The 19,884-nt window shown below is 35.8% G+C and overlaps 1 protein-coding gene across 1 annotated transcript; it reads right to left on the bottom strand.

Annotated features, from left to right (window-relative positions):
* Position 1: 1 nt before the first annotated feature.
* On the bottom strand, positions 2 to 8,850 carry LOC122738291 (peroxiredoxin-6-like). Its single transcript, XM_043980343.1, has 2 exons — positions 8,825 to 8,850; positions 2 to 635 (listed from the first exon to the last, which is right to left on the bottom strand). Exons 1-2 carry the CDS (start codon positions 8,848 to 8,850, stop codon positions 17 to 19), a joined length of 645 nt encoding a protein of 214 aa, XP_043836278.1. The 3' UTR covers positions 2 to 16.
* Between the last annotated feature and the right edge of the window lie 11,034 nt (positions 8,851 to 19,884).

Here is a 19,884-nt window from a genome sequence, read left to right as displayed (position 1 = left end):
GTCTTGCTGGAGTAGCCTATGGCTGAGGGGTGTACCGTAGGTATTTCTTGCCTGAAGGGAGCTCTTTGGTGAAGACGCCTTTAGTAAAGAGTTTTTTGGCCTCCTCTTCAGAGAGAGTTGGAATAACCATGACACTATCTCCACATTTCCAGTCGACAGGAGTAGCAACCTTCTTGTATGCTGTCAACTGAAGGGAATCAACCACTCTGAGGATCTCATCAAAGTTCCTGCCAGTTGTTGCTGGGTAGAGGATAGAAAGCTTCAACTTCTTATCTGGGCCGAAAATAAATACCACACGAGCTGTCAAAGGCATGCCCTGCCCATCTCGTTCATCTGGGTCTAATATGCCCAACTTGACGGCGAGGTCTCGGTTGTGATCATCAATGATGGGGAAAGGCAGCTTCTCTGTGGGCTCATCTCCATTGTATGCATTAATATCCTTACTCCAGGCAAGATGGTCTTGGACAGAGTCAATGGAAAGGGCAATCATCTTAACATTCCGCTTGGCGAATTCCGGGGCCAGCTTGGCAGCACGGCCCAGCTCTGTTGTGCACACTGGGGTAAAGTCCCGAGGGTGGGAGAAGAGAATGCCCCATGAGTCTCCGAGGAAATCGTGGAAGCGGATGCGACCCCCACTCGAGATTTTTTGGAGGTGAGAGGAGACATGTTAGACCTGTGCTTTAGGAAACTCACTTTGGTGGTGGGAGAATGATTTGGAGTGGGGAGAGACTTGTGTCAGGAAGACCCACCAGAAGGCTATTGCAATCATCTAGGTGTGAGGTGATAAGGACCTGCACAAGCATGGTTTCAGTGTCAGAGGAGAGAAGGGAGTATATTCAAGAGATGTTGCAAAAATGAAATTGACATGTCTTGGCAACAGATTGGATTTAGGGGGTGGGAATGAGGAGTCCAGGCTGACTCCTAGGTTTAGAGCCTGAGGAACTAGGAGGATACTATGATGATGATGACGACTTATTACTACTATTATTACTACTACTACTTCTACTTAATACCACTATTCTTACTACTACTATTACCACCACTACCACTACTTCTACTTCCTACTAATATCATTACTTCTACTTAAACTACTATTACTATTACTACTACTTCATGACTTTTCTTTCATAGAATTTGTATCCTTCATTTATTTTTTCTCATTGAATTTTGGACCGATAAACTCGTTCTCTCTGCCCCCTCCTCCTCCAATATATCACCTCTGTAAACTTTCAAAGCAAAACTTTTATGTTTTTTTACCTTTCTGTTTTATGATTTTGCCCTTTGCCTGATTCTAGTTTATACTGGAGGATGGGGAAGAGAATAGGATAACAAATATTATACAGTTTAGTGTTTCTCTGTATTTTTTCCCCTTTCATTCAGGTTTATTACCAATTTCCAGTTTCTAGGGATATAGGGACTGCTGTACTTGTCAGAGGATGAGGAGCTGAGGAAACTTTTCCTTTTTCATGGTCTTTTTTGTTGATACAAAACCATCTTACCATTCTTCTTGCTAAACATTTAAAGTAGCAGGATTTTCACTGTGGAGAACAAATTAAGTATCTGTAATACAAAAAGATCATTCAAGATTGGTTGCCTTTAGAAGAGAAGTTATGACTGTGTTGACAAATTATCCCTGTTAGGCCAACTGTGGGGAAAAACAAACAACCCTGAAATTTTGATTTGATTTATTCATTCATTCCTTCATAGTTTTTTTTTTAATCACCTACCAGCTAGAATGGTGCTTTGAAGCTAACAATGTAATTTCATAAGATAAATGTAAATTATTGCATTTGGACTTAAAAAAATAGTTGTAAAAATACAAGAAAAGGAGATGTGGTTAAAAAGTGGTTCACATTATAGGAAAATTATTTGGAGTTTCATAGGACTGAAAGCTCAACATAAAATATCAGTATGGTTTCATTTTTTAAAAACCCAATAAAATAGATAAACCATTGCTTAATTTGATGAAAAAAGGAAAGAAGATAGGGGGGCAGCTAGGTGGCGCAGTGGATAGAGCACTGGCCCTGGATTCAGGAGGACCTGAGTTCAAATCCAGCCTCAGACACTTGACACTTACTAGCTGTGTGACCCTAGGGAAGTCACTTTACCCTCATTGCCCTGCAAAAAAAAAAAACAAAAAACAAAAAAAGGAAAGAAGAAAACCAAATTAAGATGAAAATGGGTGAATTTACCACCATTGAAAAGATTAAAACAATTATTAGGAGCAATTTGCCCAATTACATGCCAATAAATTTCACAATCTAAATTAAATGGATGAATATTTATAAAAATATAAATTGCTCAGATTAACAAAAGAAGAAATAGAATACTTAAATAACTAATCTTAGAAAATGAAACTGAACAAGGCATCAATGAACTCCCTAAAAAAAATCCTGAGGGCCAGACGGCTTCTACCAAATATTTTTTTTTTGGCGAGGCAATTGGGGTTAAGTAAGGGCAGTAAAAAGCAAAACACTTTTGAGGAGGGATAGGGTGAAAGAAGATAGAAAATAGAGGAAATATCAAGGGGAGGGAATAGGATGAAGGATAATACAGTTAGCAATAGTAACTGTGAAAGAAATAGATGAGCAGGATGCTATCAGAAGCATATATGAAAAATGCAAACCATCAACAGAGCAAGAACTTATGGTATTTGAATACAGATTGAAGTGCAATTTTAATTTTTAGTTCCTCTTTCTAAAGTTACTTTGTCTATTTTCTTTCACAACTTGTGTAATGTGAAGATGCTTGGCATAATTGCACATGTATGACTTATATTGAATTGCTTGATTCCATAGGGAGGGTTAAAGAGGGAGTGAAGATGAAAATTTAGAACACAAAGTTTAAAAGAAAATAAATGTGAAGAAACAATGAGTAGGTGGATTTCAGAGAAACCTGGGAGGACTTACATGACTTGATGCTGAGTGAGATAAGCAGAACCAGGAGAACCTTGTACACAGTATCAACAACATTGTGTGATGATCAACTGTGATAGACTTGATTCTTCTCAGCAATACAATGGTCCAAGATAGTTCCAAAAGACTCATGATGGAAAATGCTCTCCAAATCCAGCAAAAAAAGAACTGTGGTATCTAGATGCAGATTACACCAGATTATTTTTACTTTTTTTCTTTTCCTTATATGAAGTTTTCCCCTTTTGCTCTCATTCTTCTTTCACAGTATGACTAATGTAGAAATATGTTTAATGTGATTGTACATATATAACATATATCAGATTGCTTACTGTCTTGAGGAAGGGGGAGGGAGGGAGAAAGATTTGAAACCAGAAATCTTATAGAAACAAATGTTGAAAACTATCTCTATATGTAACAAGAAAATAATAAGATACTATATTAAATAGAAAAATAAATAAATAGCAATTAATACTAAAACATTAAGGTTTAAGAGCTGAAGGAGATATTTATTTTTCCTATTGCCATCAATCCATAATAAATGCATATTTTGTTTTTTTGTTTTGTGTTTTGTTATGGTTTTTTTTTTTTTGGCAGGGCAATTGGAATTAAGTGACTTGCCCAGGGTCACACAGCTAGTAAGTGTTAAGTGTCTGAGGCTGGATTTGAACTCAGGTCCTCCTGACTTCAGGGCTGGTGCTCTATCCACTGCACTACCTAGCTGCCCCATAATAAATGCATTTTTTGTTTCGTTTTGTTTTTTGGGATTTTTTTTTTTGTGGGGCAATGGGGGTTAAATTATAAAGTGTTAATTATCAAAACAATATGGTACTGGCTAAGAAATGTTGGTGGATCAATGAAATATATTATGTATACAAGACTCAGTAGTAAATTATTGTAGTAATCCAGTATTTGATAAACACAAAGATCCTAGCTTTTGGAACAAAACTTCATTATTTGACAAAAATTGCTGGGAAAATTGGCAAACAGTATAGCAGAAATTAGGTGTAGATTAACATCTCACACCATATACTAAAATCAGGTCAAAATGGATACACTATTTACATGTAAAGGGTAATGCCATAAACAAATTAGGAGAGAATGGAATAGTTTACTGTCATATCTATGGATAAGAGAAAAATCTAGGATCAACCAAAATATAGAGAGCATTACAAAATGTAAAATGGATAATTTTGATTAGATAAAATTTTAAATCATAAAAGTATTTTATTATTTTCCAGTTACATGTAAATATCATTTTCAAAATTTTTTTCATAAGATTTTTAGTTCCACATTTTTCTCTCTCCCTAATTTCCCTCCCCACGACAGAAATCAACCTGATATAAGTAATATATGTACAGGCACATTAAATATTTTTCTGCGTTAGTCATGTTATGAAAGAAGAATCATAACAAAAGGGGAAAACCTGAAAAAACAAACAAACAACAAAAACAAAAGTAGAAACAGTATGGTTCAATCTGCATTCACAATCCACAGTTCCTTTTTTCTGGATGTGGAGAACATTTTCCTTCATGAGTTCATTGGAATTATCTTGGGTCACTGCACTGATGAGAAGAGCTAAATCTATCAGTCGATCATCACACAATGTTTCTATTACTGTGTACAATGTTCTCCTGGTTCTGCTCACTTCACTGAGCATCAATCCACTTAAGTCTTTCCAGATTTTTCTGAAATCTGTCTGCTCTTTATTTCTTACAGCACAATAGTATTCCATTACATTAATATACCACAACTTGTTTGGCCATTCCCCAATGGATGGGCATTCCCTTGATTTCCAATTCTTTGCCACCACAGAGAGAACTGCTATGAATATTTTTGCACATGTGGGTCTTTTCCCTTTTTTTTATGATCTCTTTGAGATACAGACTTAGTAATGCTATTGGGTATTCATGGTCCCATAGCCCTTTGGGCATACTTCCAAATTGCTCTCCAGAATGGTTGGATCAGTTCACAACTCCGCCAAAAATACATTAGTTTTCCAATTTTCCCACAGCTTCTCCAACATTTATTATTTCCCTTTTTTATCATATAAGTCAATCTGATAGGTGTGAGGTGGTACCTCAGAGTTGTTTTAATTTGCATTTCTCTAAACAATAGTGATTTAGATCATTTTTTCATATGGCCATAGATAGCTTTGATTTCTTCATCTGAAAACTGCTTGTTCATTATCCTTTGACCATTTCTCAATTGTGGAATGGCTTTCATTCTTATAAATTTAGTTTCCTATATATTTTAGAAATGAAGCTTTTATTAGAAACACTGATTCTAAAAATAGTTTTCCAGCTTTATGCTTCCCTTCTAATATTGGCTCCATTGCTTCTGTTTGTACAACGCCTTTTTAATTTAAAGCAATCAAAATAATCCATTTTGCATTTTATAATATTCTATATCTCTTGTTTGGTTGATTAGATAAAATTAAAAAGTTTTTGCACAAACAAAACCAAATGTGACCAAAATTAGAAGGAAGTAAGAAAATTGGGGAAACATTTTTATAGCAAATATTTCTGATAAAGGCCCAATTCCTCAGTTTCTAGAGAATTGAGTTAAATTTTTAAGAATACATGTTATTCCTCAATTGATAGTCAAAGAATACGAAAAGGCTGTTTTCAGACAAATAAATCAAAGCTATCTATTTTCATATGACAAATGCTCTAAATTACTATTGATTAGAGAAATGAAAATTAAAACAACTTTTAGGTACTACCTCATACCCATCAGATTAGCTAATGTGATAAAAAAGGAAAAGGATAAATGTTGGAGGGGATGTGGGAAAACTGGGACACTGATGCATTGTTGGTGGAGTTGTGAACTGATCCAACCATTCTAGAGAGCAATTTGGAATTATGCCCAAAGGGTATAAAACTTTGCATACCTTTTGATCCAGCAATACAACTTCTAGGTCTGTATCCCAAAGAGATACGTAGAAGAAATTATTTGTAAAAAATATATTTATAGTCACTCTTTTTGTGGTGGCAAAGAATTGGAAATTGAGGAGATGCCCAACAATTGAGAAATGACTGACCAAGTTGTGGTATATGATTATAATCGAATATTATTCTGCTATAAGGATCATTTCAGAAAAACCTCAAAAGACTTATATGAACTGATACAAAGTCAAGTCAATAGAACATTGTAAATAGCACCAGAAATATTGTACAATGAAGAATTGTGAATAACTTAGCTATTCTCTGCAATACAATGATCCAAGACAATCCCAAAGGACTCATGATAAAGCATGCCATACACCTCCAGAGAAAGAACTGATGTTGTCTCTATACAGACTGAAGCATACTACTACTAGAGTACTTTATCCAGTTCTGGTCATCATAGAAACATTTTTGCCAATCTAGGATGTATCCAGATGGTGAGGGATGAAGTGACCACATACCATGTCAAGTGAGAATTGTCTATTTCTCATATTTTTAAAAAAATATTTATTTTAATTTTTCTCAATTACATGTAAAGATATTTTTTGAGTTCCAAATTTTTCTCCCACCCTCCCATCTCTCCCCACTTCCAAAGCCAGTAAGCAATTTGATATAGGTTATACCTTATGTTAAACATATTTGTGAGCATTGTTTAAAGAATTATACTGCTCTGTATTTCTATTTGTATTCTCTTTGTATTTCTCTGTATTTTCCCCTAGAGAAGAAAATATTTATTAACCTTGAGAAGAAAATACTTTTTCAAGTTGAAGTGGGGAAAGATTGTGGTTAAATTAACTGTCTGAAAGGTTATAATGTAGGAGCAAGATTAATCTTATTTAGTTGGATTTCAGAGGACAGAACCTGGATCAAGACATGGACATTACAGGGGGGCAGGGGGGGATAATTAATATGACATATGTATGAACTTTCTAGCACTTAAAGCCATCCAAAAATTTAGTAGACTTACCTATGAGTTAATCACTTGTGGTCTTCAAATGGAAGTTGGGTGATCATTCACTGGGATATTATCATTAGAATTGATGCCCTGAATAGGGGGTGATCTAGATGCCTCCCATGGTCCCTTCCAGTTCCACAATTCTATTAGTCTGTAACCCAAATTACATATAAACCAAGATCCAAGAAATAATGAGTTGGCTAGGTTTTTATTTTAAACATTTGTGTTATGGTACATCCTTCATGCAGCCCCAACAACTTTGTTTTTCTTTAATGATTTCATTAGTAAGTATTCCACTTCATGGGATTTTCCATTCTTCTAAGCACACTATAGTCAGAAATATTAATATAATGTCATGATTTCTCTGTAAAAATGAAATAATCCTTGTATTAGTGTGTTCATCCATGCTTAGACACAAAAGAAAAGGAATCTGTCAGTATGTCATCTTCACTACAAATTTTTTTTTTCATTTCGGTTATTTAAGACATCCTATCTACAAAACAACCATAGCAATTGCTTTCTGCAAGGGTTTGTAACCCTTATCAGGGTTATCAATCTAGATTTCAAATGGAAAGAAGAAAAAATATTATTCTCATTATCCAGCTAATACCTCAAAACTAACCGCTCAACAAGAGGTTGATGGTGATGATGTAAAATTTGACTTCCTGTAAAAAGTTTATCTATAGTGTGGTCTTAAATACATTTGTGTTGATAGTGAGACCTATCACTGTAGATGTTAATGTAGATGTGGTATTTAGACTTGGTTGGCTTAAACAACTCTCCAAATTTATATGAGCAGGTTTTATATTTTAATATATTACCTTTCTTAAACACTGTATTTTGTATTCAAATATCTATCTTATTTTTGTACTTCCTGGTTGCCACTATTCTGATGAGCTTTAGTATAATAGGCAGGGAGAAAGGAGCTTTATAGTACCACCACAGAAAAGTGTAGCACAGGATATCAAACATAATGCAAGAAATATCTGGAGAAAGTGTACTAGCAACTTCTGTCAACATATTGGGAGATATTGTAGAGGAAAATCAATGGCTGTCTCTTCATTCTCTATAAAATGTCTATAGATTTCTACTGAGTGTTTTATAGGTTTTTCCCTGGAGTGATTTTATGGAATAATTTTGATAAATTAACATAAATGAGAAATGGTGCTAAAGAACAAACAGGCATTACTAATCTGAGGGGATAGCTTATAATTTATTTCATGGTAATAGAAGGGGGAAAAATAAATTTGTTCTACTTTCTTTCTTTTCCCTACCTAGCAGCTCAGACTTCTGATGAAATAAACATATATTCTTAGTCACTTCTCCTCTTCTTCCTGCTCCCCTCCTGATCCACTTCCTTCCTCTTTTAAAAAATAAAATATAGATTTCAGTAATACTAAAAACAAATGAAAAACCCCATTGCTGTTGCTGTTATTTCCCAGTAATGTCCTCCAGTCCCCAATCAAGCCTTTCTTTATGAAAAAGAAAGTCCATTCAAGTGAAACAAAATGACACAATGACCATATCTGACAATGTGTTCCTCATACAACCACCATTCTGTTCAAAGGAGGGAGATCTATAACATTATTCCTTTAGAGTCATGATTTGTGACTCATCAGTGCTGATGCCTTTCAATATTGCATTATTGTGTAAATGCATTGGACTATAAAGTAGGATAATTGAATTATAGTTTTAGATCTGAAATGATTTCAGATATTGTCTGGGCTACCTGCCTCATTTTATAGATGAACAAATGGAGATTCTGGGAGATTAAAAGACTTGCATAAAGTTACATAGCTAGTTTTCCTAGTTCTCTTCATTTTACTCTAAATCATTCATTACCATTCCCATTCTGATTGCTATAAGGCAAAGTTTCAGTTATTTTAATTTGCATTTCTCTATTTTATTAGTGCTTTTGAATATTCTTTCTAATGGCTATTGGTAGTTTGCATTTCATTTTCCTTTTTTTTTTTTTGAAAATTGCCTCTTTGTATCTTTTGTTAACTTACCTGTTAGAGTATAAGTCTTCTTGCATATTTGTGTTTTACATTGATCCTCTACACATAGGAAGATGTGTATGTATGTATATTTTCATATATCAGACCTCCATAAAGACTAGATTTAATATTTCTGCTTTATAACATTTGTTTATTAGTTCTTTTCTTCCTGCACTTGCACATGATTAATTTTGTAATCTAAACATATGTATTTACCTTAGATTTGACATTTGATAATCACCAAAGATTTATCATATCTAATTTTCTAATATTTTTTCAAATTCTTTATTTATAATTTATTTTTCTGCTATATTTGTGCATGTCAAAAGTCCTCACCAATTATTGTTTTTCTTTATTTTCCCTGTAGTTTGATTAGTATTTCCTTTATGAACTTAGATGAGATGTCATCAAGTAATATTTATTTATAATTAACATTGCTTTATTGTTTATTGCACCTCATAGCGTGGTTTAATTTTCCTGCTCATTTCTCTTAATCATGTCTAGTTTTTACTGTTGTTTTGCCCAGTGTTATGAATGTCACCCGAGCTTCTTTGGAATCAGCTGTACAAAAGCTGAGCCCTAAGTCAAGAAGAGCTGTATCCAAATCCAGGCCCAGACACTTGGTAGCTATGTTTCCTCACCTGAAAAATGAATAGACTTCCTACCTGCCTAAGTTGTTGTGTAGATCAAATGAGATAATATTTGTAAAGCATTTAGTATAATTCCAGGCACATAGTACTATCTAAATGTTACCTATTATTATTATTATTAGATTCTATTTCAAATTTTCTCTTTAACTGGTGTGACATTTATGCCTTAAGAATGTTACTTGTAAACAAGAAATGATCTGCTTTTTGCTTCCTATTCCCTTCCACCCTTCCCCATTTTATGAGAAGAGGCATCCAATCAATTCCCATTCACAACTCTGATTGTTTGGTCTTCCCTCTATCATATCCTATTACAATGTTTATTCTTCACACCTCTTCCCCCAAGAGAAGTAGAATGTCAGGTTAAAGGGGTAAGGGAATGTAGTTAATGCTAATTATCAGTAGTTTGGACAATCTAAATCTAGTCTTGTTTACCTTCTTTTCTCACCTCACTTCTAGCTCACCATTTCTCTCTTCCCCCCTTTCATAATGACTCCTTTTTAATGAAAGTGCACTTTGTATGTAGCTATCTCCTCTCTAATTGTATCTCAACTCCTAAATATCTATCTTGTCCATTTTACCTCATTATTTTAGCTCATTTTCTTACCCAAACTCCCGTAATTTTTCTAAGAGAAAAGTGAAGTTCATTATTTCTCCATTCCAACCCCACGTCCATTGTTGTATGTTCTTCTCTTATGACACCAAAATTACTAAACATAATGTTTTGCTCTCGCTTTAATCCATGTTCAATATTTTTTCTACCCCTCCCCTTCTCTCTAAACCTTCTTTCTTGACTCTCTTCCTTCTCAACTTCTCCCTGAATTTCTCATTCTTTATTCCCTCAGTGATGATTAGACATGGTGAGTTTCTAAAGGGACAAACTATTGTCCCTTTTCTGGGATGTGAACCTGTGGTAATCATTTATTCTTACTTAAGACAACATAAATATTTAACGTCTAGTTTTCTTTTGTAATTTACATGGACATATCAACAACTTTACTCAACTCTCACCCTCACAAGAATTCTTGGAAAACTTGAATTCTATAAAAGAATAACTTCATTTTTCCTCTTATAAAATTGATTTACACTTTGTATGGCACTTCTTTCTTTGGTACATTTTCCTTTTGTTCTATCATTTCTATTCTTTTCTTTCAATTCTTGTATTTGCTTTATAATCCTCTCTGCTACTTGGGACTCCATTATTGTAATATTTCTCTTCTTGGAAACTTGAAACTTTTCTTTAACAAGGAATTTCCCCAGATTGGCAGTTTTATTTTTTAGTTTGTCATGTGTGAGGATTCTTTCAGTTGGTAATGTGTGAATCTTGTCTATTTTCAGTTTTCCCTCTGTTTCAATTGTTCTGAAATGATTTTTCCACACTATGATTTCTTAGAGTGACCTGTACAACTTTTTTGTTTTATTATCATTTTTTCAGGAACAGAGTGATTTAAAATTATTTCTCAACCTTCTGTTTTATAAGTTGTTTCTGTCAGTTAATATTTTACTTATTGTTTTATTTTTTTAATATTTTAACTTTTCTGGGGTATTTGTTCTTGTACCAGAAGAGTTTTGAGTTTTATTTTGTTCATTTTATTTTTCAGGATGTCCACTATTTGAGTAAGGTTTTTCAGCTTCTTCTCCAGCTGTTTATTTCACTACCAAGTTTTTCCTCAAAGTCTCTTATTCGGCTCTTGGTTTCCATTTCTTTTAATAGGCTTCTAATCACTTTCATTGAATGAAAAAATGAATAAGTATTTATCAACTTCCTATTATATGCTATTTGGCTGAAGATAAAAGAATTAAAAAAACCAAACTGCCCCTGCATTTAGGAAGCTTGCATCTTTTTTTTTTCATATAAGGTATTTTATTTTTCCGTTACATGTAAAGATAGTTCTCAACTTTCGTTTATACAAGCTTTACAATTTCAGATTTTTCTCCCTCCCTCCCCTCCCTCCCCTCCCTCCCCCCTCCCCTAGACAGCAGGCAATCTGATATAGGTTATATCTATATATCTATATACATATACATATATATATATACACACACACACATATATATATATATACACATAATAACATTAATCCTATTTCTGCATTAATCCTGTTACAAGAGAAAAAATCAGAGCAGTGATGCAAAACCTCAAAAAAAAAAAACAAAAACACAACAGCACCCAAAACAAAAGAAATGGTATGGTTCAATCAGCATCTATACTCCACAGTTCTTTTTTTTTTTTTTCCTTGGATTTGGAGATCCTCTTCTATCATGAGTTCCCTGGAACTTTTCTGTACCATTGCATTGGTGAGAAGAATATAGTCCATCATAGTAGGTCAACACTCAATGTTGATGATACTGTGTGCCATGTTCTTCTAGTTCTGCTCATCTCACTCATCATCAGCCCACGCAAGATCCTCCAGGTTTCTCTGAACTCCTCCTGCTCATCATTTCTTACAGTACAATAGTATTCCATTGTGTTCATATACCACAACTTGTCCAGCCATTCCCCAATTGATGGGCACCCCATCAACTTCCAATTCCTTGCCACCACGTAAAGAGCAGCTATAAATATTTTTGTACATGTGGGTCCCTTTCCCCCTTCCATGATTTCTTTGGGAAAAAGACCTAAAAGTGGAATTGCTGGGTCAAAGGGTATGGACAGCGTTATCGCCCTTTGGGCATAATTCCAAATTGCTCTCCAGAATGGTTGGATCAGCTCACAGCTCCACCAACAATGCATTACTGTTCCAATTTTCCCAAAGCTTCTCCAACATTTATTATCTTCCTTTTTTGTCATTTTAGCCAATCTGATAGGTGTCAGGTGGTACCTCAGAGTTGTTTTAATTTGCATCTCTCTAATCATTAGAGATTTAGAGCATTTTTTCATATGGGAAAATAGATAGCTTTGGTTTCTTCATCAGAAAACTGCCTGTTCATATCCTTTGACCATTTCTCAATTGGGGAATGACTTAGATTCTTATAAATTTGATTTAATTCCCTATATATTTTAGAGATGAGGCCTTTATCAGAAGTACTGGCCTCAAAATTGTTTCCCAGATTTCTGCCTCCCTTCTAATTTTGGATGCATTGCTTCTGTTTGTACAAAAATTTTTTAATTTAATATAATCAAAATCATCCATTTTGCATTTTATAATATACTCTATCTCTTGTTTGGTCATAAACTGTTTTCCTTTTCCAAAGATCTGATAGGTACACTATTCCTTTCTCTCCTAATTTACCTATGGTATTACCTCTTATGTCTAAATCGTGTATCCATTTTGACCTTATTTTAGTATAAGGTGTAAGATGTTGGTCTATGCCTAATTTCTGCCATACTATCTTCCAGTTTTCCCAGCAGTTTTTGTCAAATACTGAGTTCCTATCCCAGAAGCTGGAGTCTTTGGGTTTATCAAACACTACATTACTAGTGTCATTTACTACTGCATTTCCTGAGCCTAGCCTATTCCATTGATCTACCACTCTATTTTTTAGCCAGTACCAGATAGTTTTGATGACTGCCACTTTATAGTAAAGCTCCAGGTTTGGTACCGCTAACCCACCTTCCTGTGAATTTTTTTTCATTATTTCCCTGGATATTCTTGATTTTTTGTTTTTCCAGATGAATTTTGTTATTATTTTTTCTAGCTGTATAAAATAATTTTTAGGTAGTCTGATTGGTATGGCACTGAATAAGTAAATTAATTTAGGCAGTATTGTCATTTTTACTATATTAGCTCTGCCTATCCATGAGCAATTGATATCTTTCCAATTATTTAGATCTGATTTGATTTGTGTGAAGAGTGTTTGGTAGTTGTGTTCATAGAGTTCCTGGGTTTGTCTTGGCAAGTAGACTCCCAAGTATTTTATATTATCTACCGTTACTTTAAATGGAATTTCTCTTTCTATCTCTTGCTGCTGGACTTTGTTGGTCATGTATAGAAATGCTGATGATTTATGTGGATTTATTTTATATCCTGCTACTTTGCTAAAGTTGTTAATTGTTTCAAGTAATTTTTGAGTTGATTCTCTAGGATTCTTTAAGTATACCATCATATCATCTGCAAAGAGTGATAGTTTTGTTTCCTCCTTGCCTATTCTAATTCCTTTAATTCCTTTCTCTTCTCTGATTGCTAAAGCTAACATTTCTAGGACAATATTAAATAATAGGGGTGATAATGGACATCCCTGTTTCACCCCTGATCTTATTGGGAAGGCCTCTAATTTATCTCCATTGCATATAATACTTGCTGATGGCTTTAGGTAGATACTGTTTATTATTCTAAGGAAAGCTCCCCCTATTCCTAAACTCTCTAGTGTTTTTATTAGGAATGGGTGTTGTACTTTGTCAAAAGCTTTCTCTGCATCTATTGAGATAATCATATGATTTTGGTTGGTTTTCTTATTGATGTGGTTGATTATGTTAATAGTTTTTCTAATGTTGAACCAGCCCTGCATTCCTGGTATATATCCCACCTGGTCATAGTGTATTATCCTGGTGATCACTTGCTGTAATCTCCTTGCTAATATCTTATTTAAGATTTTAGCATCAATATTCATTAGGGAAATTGGTCTATAATTTTCTTTCTCTGTTTTTGCTTTGCCTGGTTTTGGTATCACCACCATATTTGTGTCATAAAACGAATTTGGTAGAACTCCTTCTTCACCTATTTTCCCAAATAATTTGTATAATATTGGAATTAATTGTTCTTTAAATGTTTGGTAAAATTCACCCGTAAACCCATCTGGCCCTGGGGATTTTTTCTTAGGGAGTTCATTAATGGCTTGTTCAATTTCTTTTTCTAATATGGGTTTATTTAAGGATTTTATTTCTTCTTCTGTTAACCTGGGCAGTTTGTATTTTTGTAAATATTCATCCATTTCATTTAAATTGTCAAATTTATTGGCATACAGTTGGGCAAAATAATTCCCAATTATTGATTTAATTTCCACTTCATTGGTGGTAACATCACCCTTTTCATTTTTGATACTGGTAATTTGATTTTCTTCTTTCTTTTTTAAATCAACTGTGAGATTTAAAATTGGATATTAGATCATAAATCTCCCCTACTTAACCCTTCCCTTAATTCATCTCCCAGACTAGTAAATGGAAGAAGCTTCTGGTTTTCTAGATAGAGCCTTTATTGTATATAAGGTGTTGTTGATTAGAAGGATAGGAAAACAGAAATACAGTACAAATCGTCTTAAATCTAGGCTGTCTATATTCCTTATAAAAACTCACCAAACCGATTTAGGCCACCTTTGGAGTGAGTCAGACCGTCTGTGCCGCGCCGCCCGGAGTCCCGCCAAGCCGGCAAAAAAGGCTACTCCCGTTCTCTCCACCCCGGAAGTCAAAAAAACCCGGCAGGCAGTCTGACATGCGCAGCAGGCGCACTGTACCTGGCAGGCAGTCTGACATGCGCAGCAGGCGGACTGTACCCGGCAGGCAGTCTGACATGCGCAGCAGGCAGACTGTTCATCTCCTCCCCAAAAGGGTGGTCCTTGAAAAACTGGCGTCTTTCACTTATCCTAACCGACTGTTAAAAACTTTCATATTTTACCACATTTCCCCCCTTTGCTTCCTCAAGAAACGGAATGTTTCCTTGATGGAACAGTAAAAAGAATATAATAACTTTTGCTGACTAATAATATGCGAACAACAATACAGAAAAGGAAGAGAGGAAAGTTTTGTCCAGAGGGGCGATTTTTTTTTTTTTCCTCATGAACCGACGCTTTGACATTAGTCTTGCAAAGGGAGAGCCTCTGCAGAGAGTACATGTTACAGATAGTATATAACAGAAAGGAGATAGTAAAAGCTAATAAAGCAAAACAGTTCATATAAAGTCTCTGAGTTCTCTTGTCTTCTTGAAGTGGTAAGATGTCATCAGGAGGAAACTGGATTCTGGTCTGGAAAACTGGATTCTGGACTCTGGTCTGGAAAGCTGGATTATCTTCTTTAACTGTTTGAATTGCTGTATTTTTAAAACCTTAGCATAGCATTGTCAATGATCAAATTAATAAATTCCATTACATTCCCTCCTTTATATGGTTAGACTTGTAATAGAGGGTTGAGGTAGTTATGCAATGTGTAACACTTTTTACCACCATGTGTCTGGATCAAAGCCAAATTTAGTATGTGTTCATGACACCTGAAAATGTTATGGAAAGGTTATCATACCATATCTCATGGTTCTGAGACAGCCAGTGATTGTGCTAGGCCACAGGTGAATTCAACTGAGTGAGATAAAAAGATAAATAAGTTCAGTTAAATTAGGTTAAATTAGGAGGGAGAGAGGATGAATACTGGACTGTGCCTAGTAATTGTGCTCTACATAGTCACCATCATAAGCAAACCATGGACTTACGTATACCTGTCTCTCCTTTTGTTGCACATATATTCTCTCCAGGGCCTGCGTCAGAGTTCACAGCAAGTTAGTCTCTGAAATGATAAGTTTCCATATTTCTGAAATCTCATTAATTTCACCAAAGACAATATGATGGTAAAAATGTGTGCTATGCTGCATAACTGAGAATATATTAGTGATATATACAATAATTCCAAACCATACCCAGAGTATAATGACATATAAATAATAAACGAATGTAAATAGCTGATTATATTAGACATTGTTACATAATCTTCTTTTAGACATTATTACATAATCTTCTTTTAGCAAGTAGACCACATCATCTTATACATGAATTCTCTGGTATAACAGTAGCAGATACTTAAAGTGGTGATTAATTCATCAAAAAGAAATAAGACTTCAATTAGCAAGATTCAATATTCAATGTTTTCAGTGAGGTATCAAGCAATTTCTGGTACTTTTTAGTTAAACAGAACAACATACAAGAGAAAGGAGAAAAATAAATAAATAAAACAAAACTCATTAGAACTCATGGTTCTCTCAAAAAGAAAGAGTAAATAAAAAAAAAAGAAGAATTCTGGTAGCTTCTGAGGCCCGATAGCCTCACCCACAGCATATACTTAAAATGTCTTTGAATAATCACTTAGTTTACAAAATTTAGTTTTAAAGAAAAGCAAAAGAAACAAAAGTAAAAAAAAAAACCAAAGCAAAACCAAAAATAAAAAATAAAAAGCAAAAGATTCGCTAAGCACCCTTTTGTGCTCTTAAAGAACTTAAAGGTGCAGTCAATTCCAGGTCTTTTCAGTGCCTTTCAAAAGTCAAAACAAAAACAAAAAAACCCAAAAATTAATAAAATAAAAAAAAAAATAGTTGAGGTAGGCCAGAAAACTAGGCCATGTACTTCAGTGCTTTTGCCTGTAGAAGGAAATGCTTGTTAAATTATAAGGTATTTAAGCTGCTAGAGTTTGGGGTATGCCACATTGTTTTAACTGGTTCCCCAATTCTCTGCATGCCAAAGTGGCAGGGGTTTCTGAATTGTCATTGATCTTTCTAATGCTGTCATAATGTTCTTTATGGTAGAAAATGTGGAGTTCTGTAGCATCAGTTTTGTCTGTGCCACTGATTTTCAATAAAGGCTGATTTAATTGATGAACCACAACATTCAGCTGATGCTGCTTAGCAAATGCTACAATTGTATCATTTCCTCCCCACTTTCCAAATTTCTTTAATTCATCAACATATTCTTCAAAAGGGGAGTCATTTACTATAAAAGACTCAAACTCTTGTCTATGATTAATCATATAAGAAGCAGCTTCTTGTCTGTGTCTGAGATGATTTCTACAGTGACCTTCTAGCTGGTCTGCTAAAGCCCTAAAAAGGCAATTTCCGTCTCCTGATACTTTACGAAGACTGAGTCCCAAAGCATTTAACTGATCAGTGGGATTCTTAAATGGGAACTTCCTGTTTCCTCTGAACTTTCTTTGCTCTTTAACAGTTGCTATCGTTAGGGTTTTTACCTCTTTAGCGTCTACCTCAGGTCTATCTGAAATCTCTTCACCTATGAATGGTGCAGGCTTTATATGAGAGCAATGAATCCATGAGTCTTTTTCACCAATTTTAATGGCGGTAGGAGTTGTCAATAATACCTGAAAAGGTCCTTCCCAGGCAGGTTGAGTTCCACTGGTTCTCTGAAAATTCTTTACATATATTTTATCTCCTGGGTTGAAGTTATGCAATGAAAAGTCTAATGGTCCTGCCTGGACCACAGCTCCTGCCTCATGGAGTTCACGTAGCCTGGTCTGTAATTCCTGTATATAGGAAGCAACAGAAGTATCACCTCCCACCAGTGATGTATAAACTGGGGAAAAAGTTTTAGCTTGGATAGGAGGGTGACCAAAAAGCATTTCATAAGGAGATATATGAAGTTCTCCTCTTGGTCTACTTCGTAGATAGAATAATGCCAATGGTAGAACATCAGGCCATTTCAAATGGGTTTCAGTACATAATTTGCCAATCATACTCTTAAGCTCTTTATTCATACGTTCGACTTGGCCTGAACTTTGTGGATGGTAGGGCGTGTGGAATTTTGGAGTCACTCCCAAGAAAGAGTAGATTTGGGATAAAATCGAATCAGTGAAATGTGTGCCTTTGTCAGAATCGATGCGGGCTGGTGGGCCAAAACGAGGTACTATCTCTTTAAGAAGAATTTTGGCAACAAAGGCAGCTGTGGCTCGGGGGCTGGGAAAGGCCTCCACCCACCGAGTGAGCTGATCAACTATAACAAGGCAAAATTTATAATGTCCTGCTTTTGGCATAGTAATATAATCAATTTGTAAGTGCTCAAAAGGTGTATATGCTAGAGGACGCCCTCCATAAGCTTTGACCTTAAAAGCATACTGATTATAAGACTGACATGTGGAGCAGCCCGAGCAGATTCGAGATGCTGTATTAGTCACACCTGGTGCTATCCAGGTTCTCTTAATAGAGTCTACAATGCCTTGTGTACCAAAATGGCCTTTTCTGTGAACAGAGAGGCATACCTGGTGGTAGAATTTCCGGGGAAGAAATGGCTTACCTTCCGGAGACACCCAGATGCCATTGATCTGTTTCGCCTTAAATTTCTTTTTCCACTTTTCTACTTCAGAATCGTCATAGGTTAGGTTGGAAGGAATATCCTCAGAAGGTGAAAGGTTAAATACATGTTCAGGAGCTTCTAATGCAGCAAGCTTGGCTGCAGAATCGGCTCGTGCATTTCCCTTTGAAACAGGATCACTATTCCCTGTGTGGGCAGGGCAATGTACAACGGCTAGGGAAGAAGGCAGTTTTAGGGCATCTAAGAGGTCCTTGATAAGGTCCCCATTGGCAATAGCCTTGCCCGAGGATGTTAGAAAGCCTCGTTGACGCCAAATCATACCAATAAAGTGGCATATGCCAAAGCCATATTTCGAGTCAGTAAAAATGGTGGCACTCTTATCTTTAGCTATATTACAGGCCTGTGTAAGAGCCACAAGTTCAGCAGCCTGTGCACTAAAATGGGAAGGCAGAGAAGCTGCCCAGAGGGTGTCATAATCAGAAACTACAGCAGCTCCAGTAAAACGGGTTCCCTCTCTCATAAATGAGGAACCATCTGTATAGAGGACAAGATCAGGATTTTCTAAAGGTGTATCAAAAAGATCATCACGGGGTTTTTCAGCCATATCAACTAAAGAAGCACAGTCATGCAACGGTTCCCCCGAGAATGGTAAGTTAGGGAGTAGTGTTGCTGGATTAAGAACTGTGCAGCGTTTTAAAGTGATATTCTCATTACCTAACAGGGTTATTTCATACTTAGCCAGCCTTTGATCTGAAAAGGCTTGTGTCCTGTGACGTAGTAAGAGAGCCTCCACTTCGTGAGGGCATTGCACAGTTAGAGGGTTACCTAGGACCAAATCAGAGGCTTTTTCTACCAAAAGCGCTGTGGCCGCCACTGCTCTAAGGCAAGGTGGCGCTCCAGCCGCTACAGGGTCCAGCTGAATTGAATAGTAGGCTATAGGACGTTGGTTAGGCCCCAGTGACTGAGTCAGGACTCCAGAAGCCACCCCCCTTTGTTCATGCACAAAGAGAGTGAAAGGCTTACTATAATCTGGCAGTCCTAGGGCAGGTGCTGATAACAAGGCCCGTTTTAATTCTTTTATGGCTGAGAGATGCTGGGGATCCAACTGTAAACTGTCTGGAACAGAACTTTTTGTAAGAGCTATGAGGGGTTTAGTAATTTCACCAAAAGAGGGTATCCATTGTCTACAGTACCCAGCTGCTCCCAGAATGGCTCTCAACTGCCTCTTAGTAGTGGGGGCAGAGAGTTGTTGAATGGCCTGGACTCTCTTAGAAGAGACAGAGCGAGTTCCAGCAGCCAAAATAAATCCTAAATATTCTACCTGGGGCAAACACCATTGTACCTTTGTCTTGGAAACCTTGTGTCCTCTCTTGTGCAGCTCCAGCAGTAAGTGACGGCTATCTTCCTGACAAATTTCAGCATTAGGAGAGGCCAAAAGTAAGTCATCTACATATTGTACTAGTGTGGAGCCCT

The sequence above is a fragment of the Dromiciops gliroides genome, chromosome 2 (assembly GCF_019393635.1).
Source record: "Dromiciops gliroides isolate mDroGli1 chromosome 2, mDroGli1.pri, whole genome shotgun sequence".
NCBI lineage: Eukaryota > Metazoa > Chordata > Mammalia > Microbiotheria > Microbiotheriidae > Dromiciops > Dromiciops gliroides.
This window is presented reverse-complemented; position numbering and strand designations above follow the sequence as displayed.

Bases quoted from the DNA above. Each gene is read 5' to 3' on its own strand.
- LOC122738291 (XM_043980343.1), bottom strand. From the start codon at position 8,850: ATGCAAGAAGACTTATACTCTAACAG. The intron at 636-8,824 runs GTAAGTTAACAA...AAAAATCTCGAG, and splicing joins GAAGACTTATACTCTAACAG to TGGGGGTCGCATCCGCTTCC.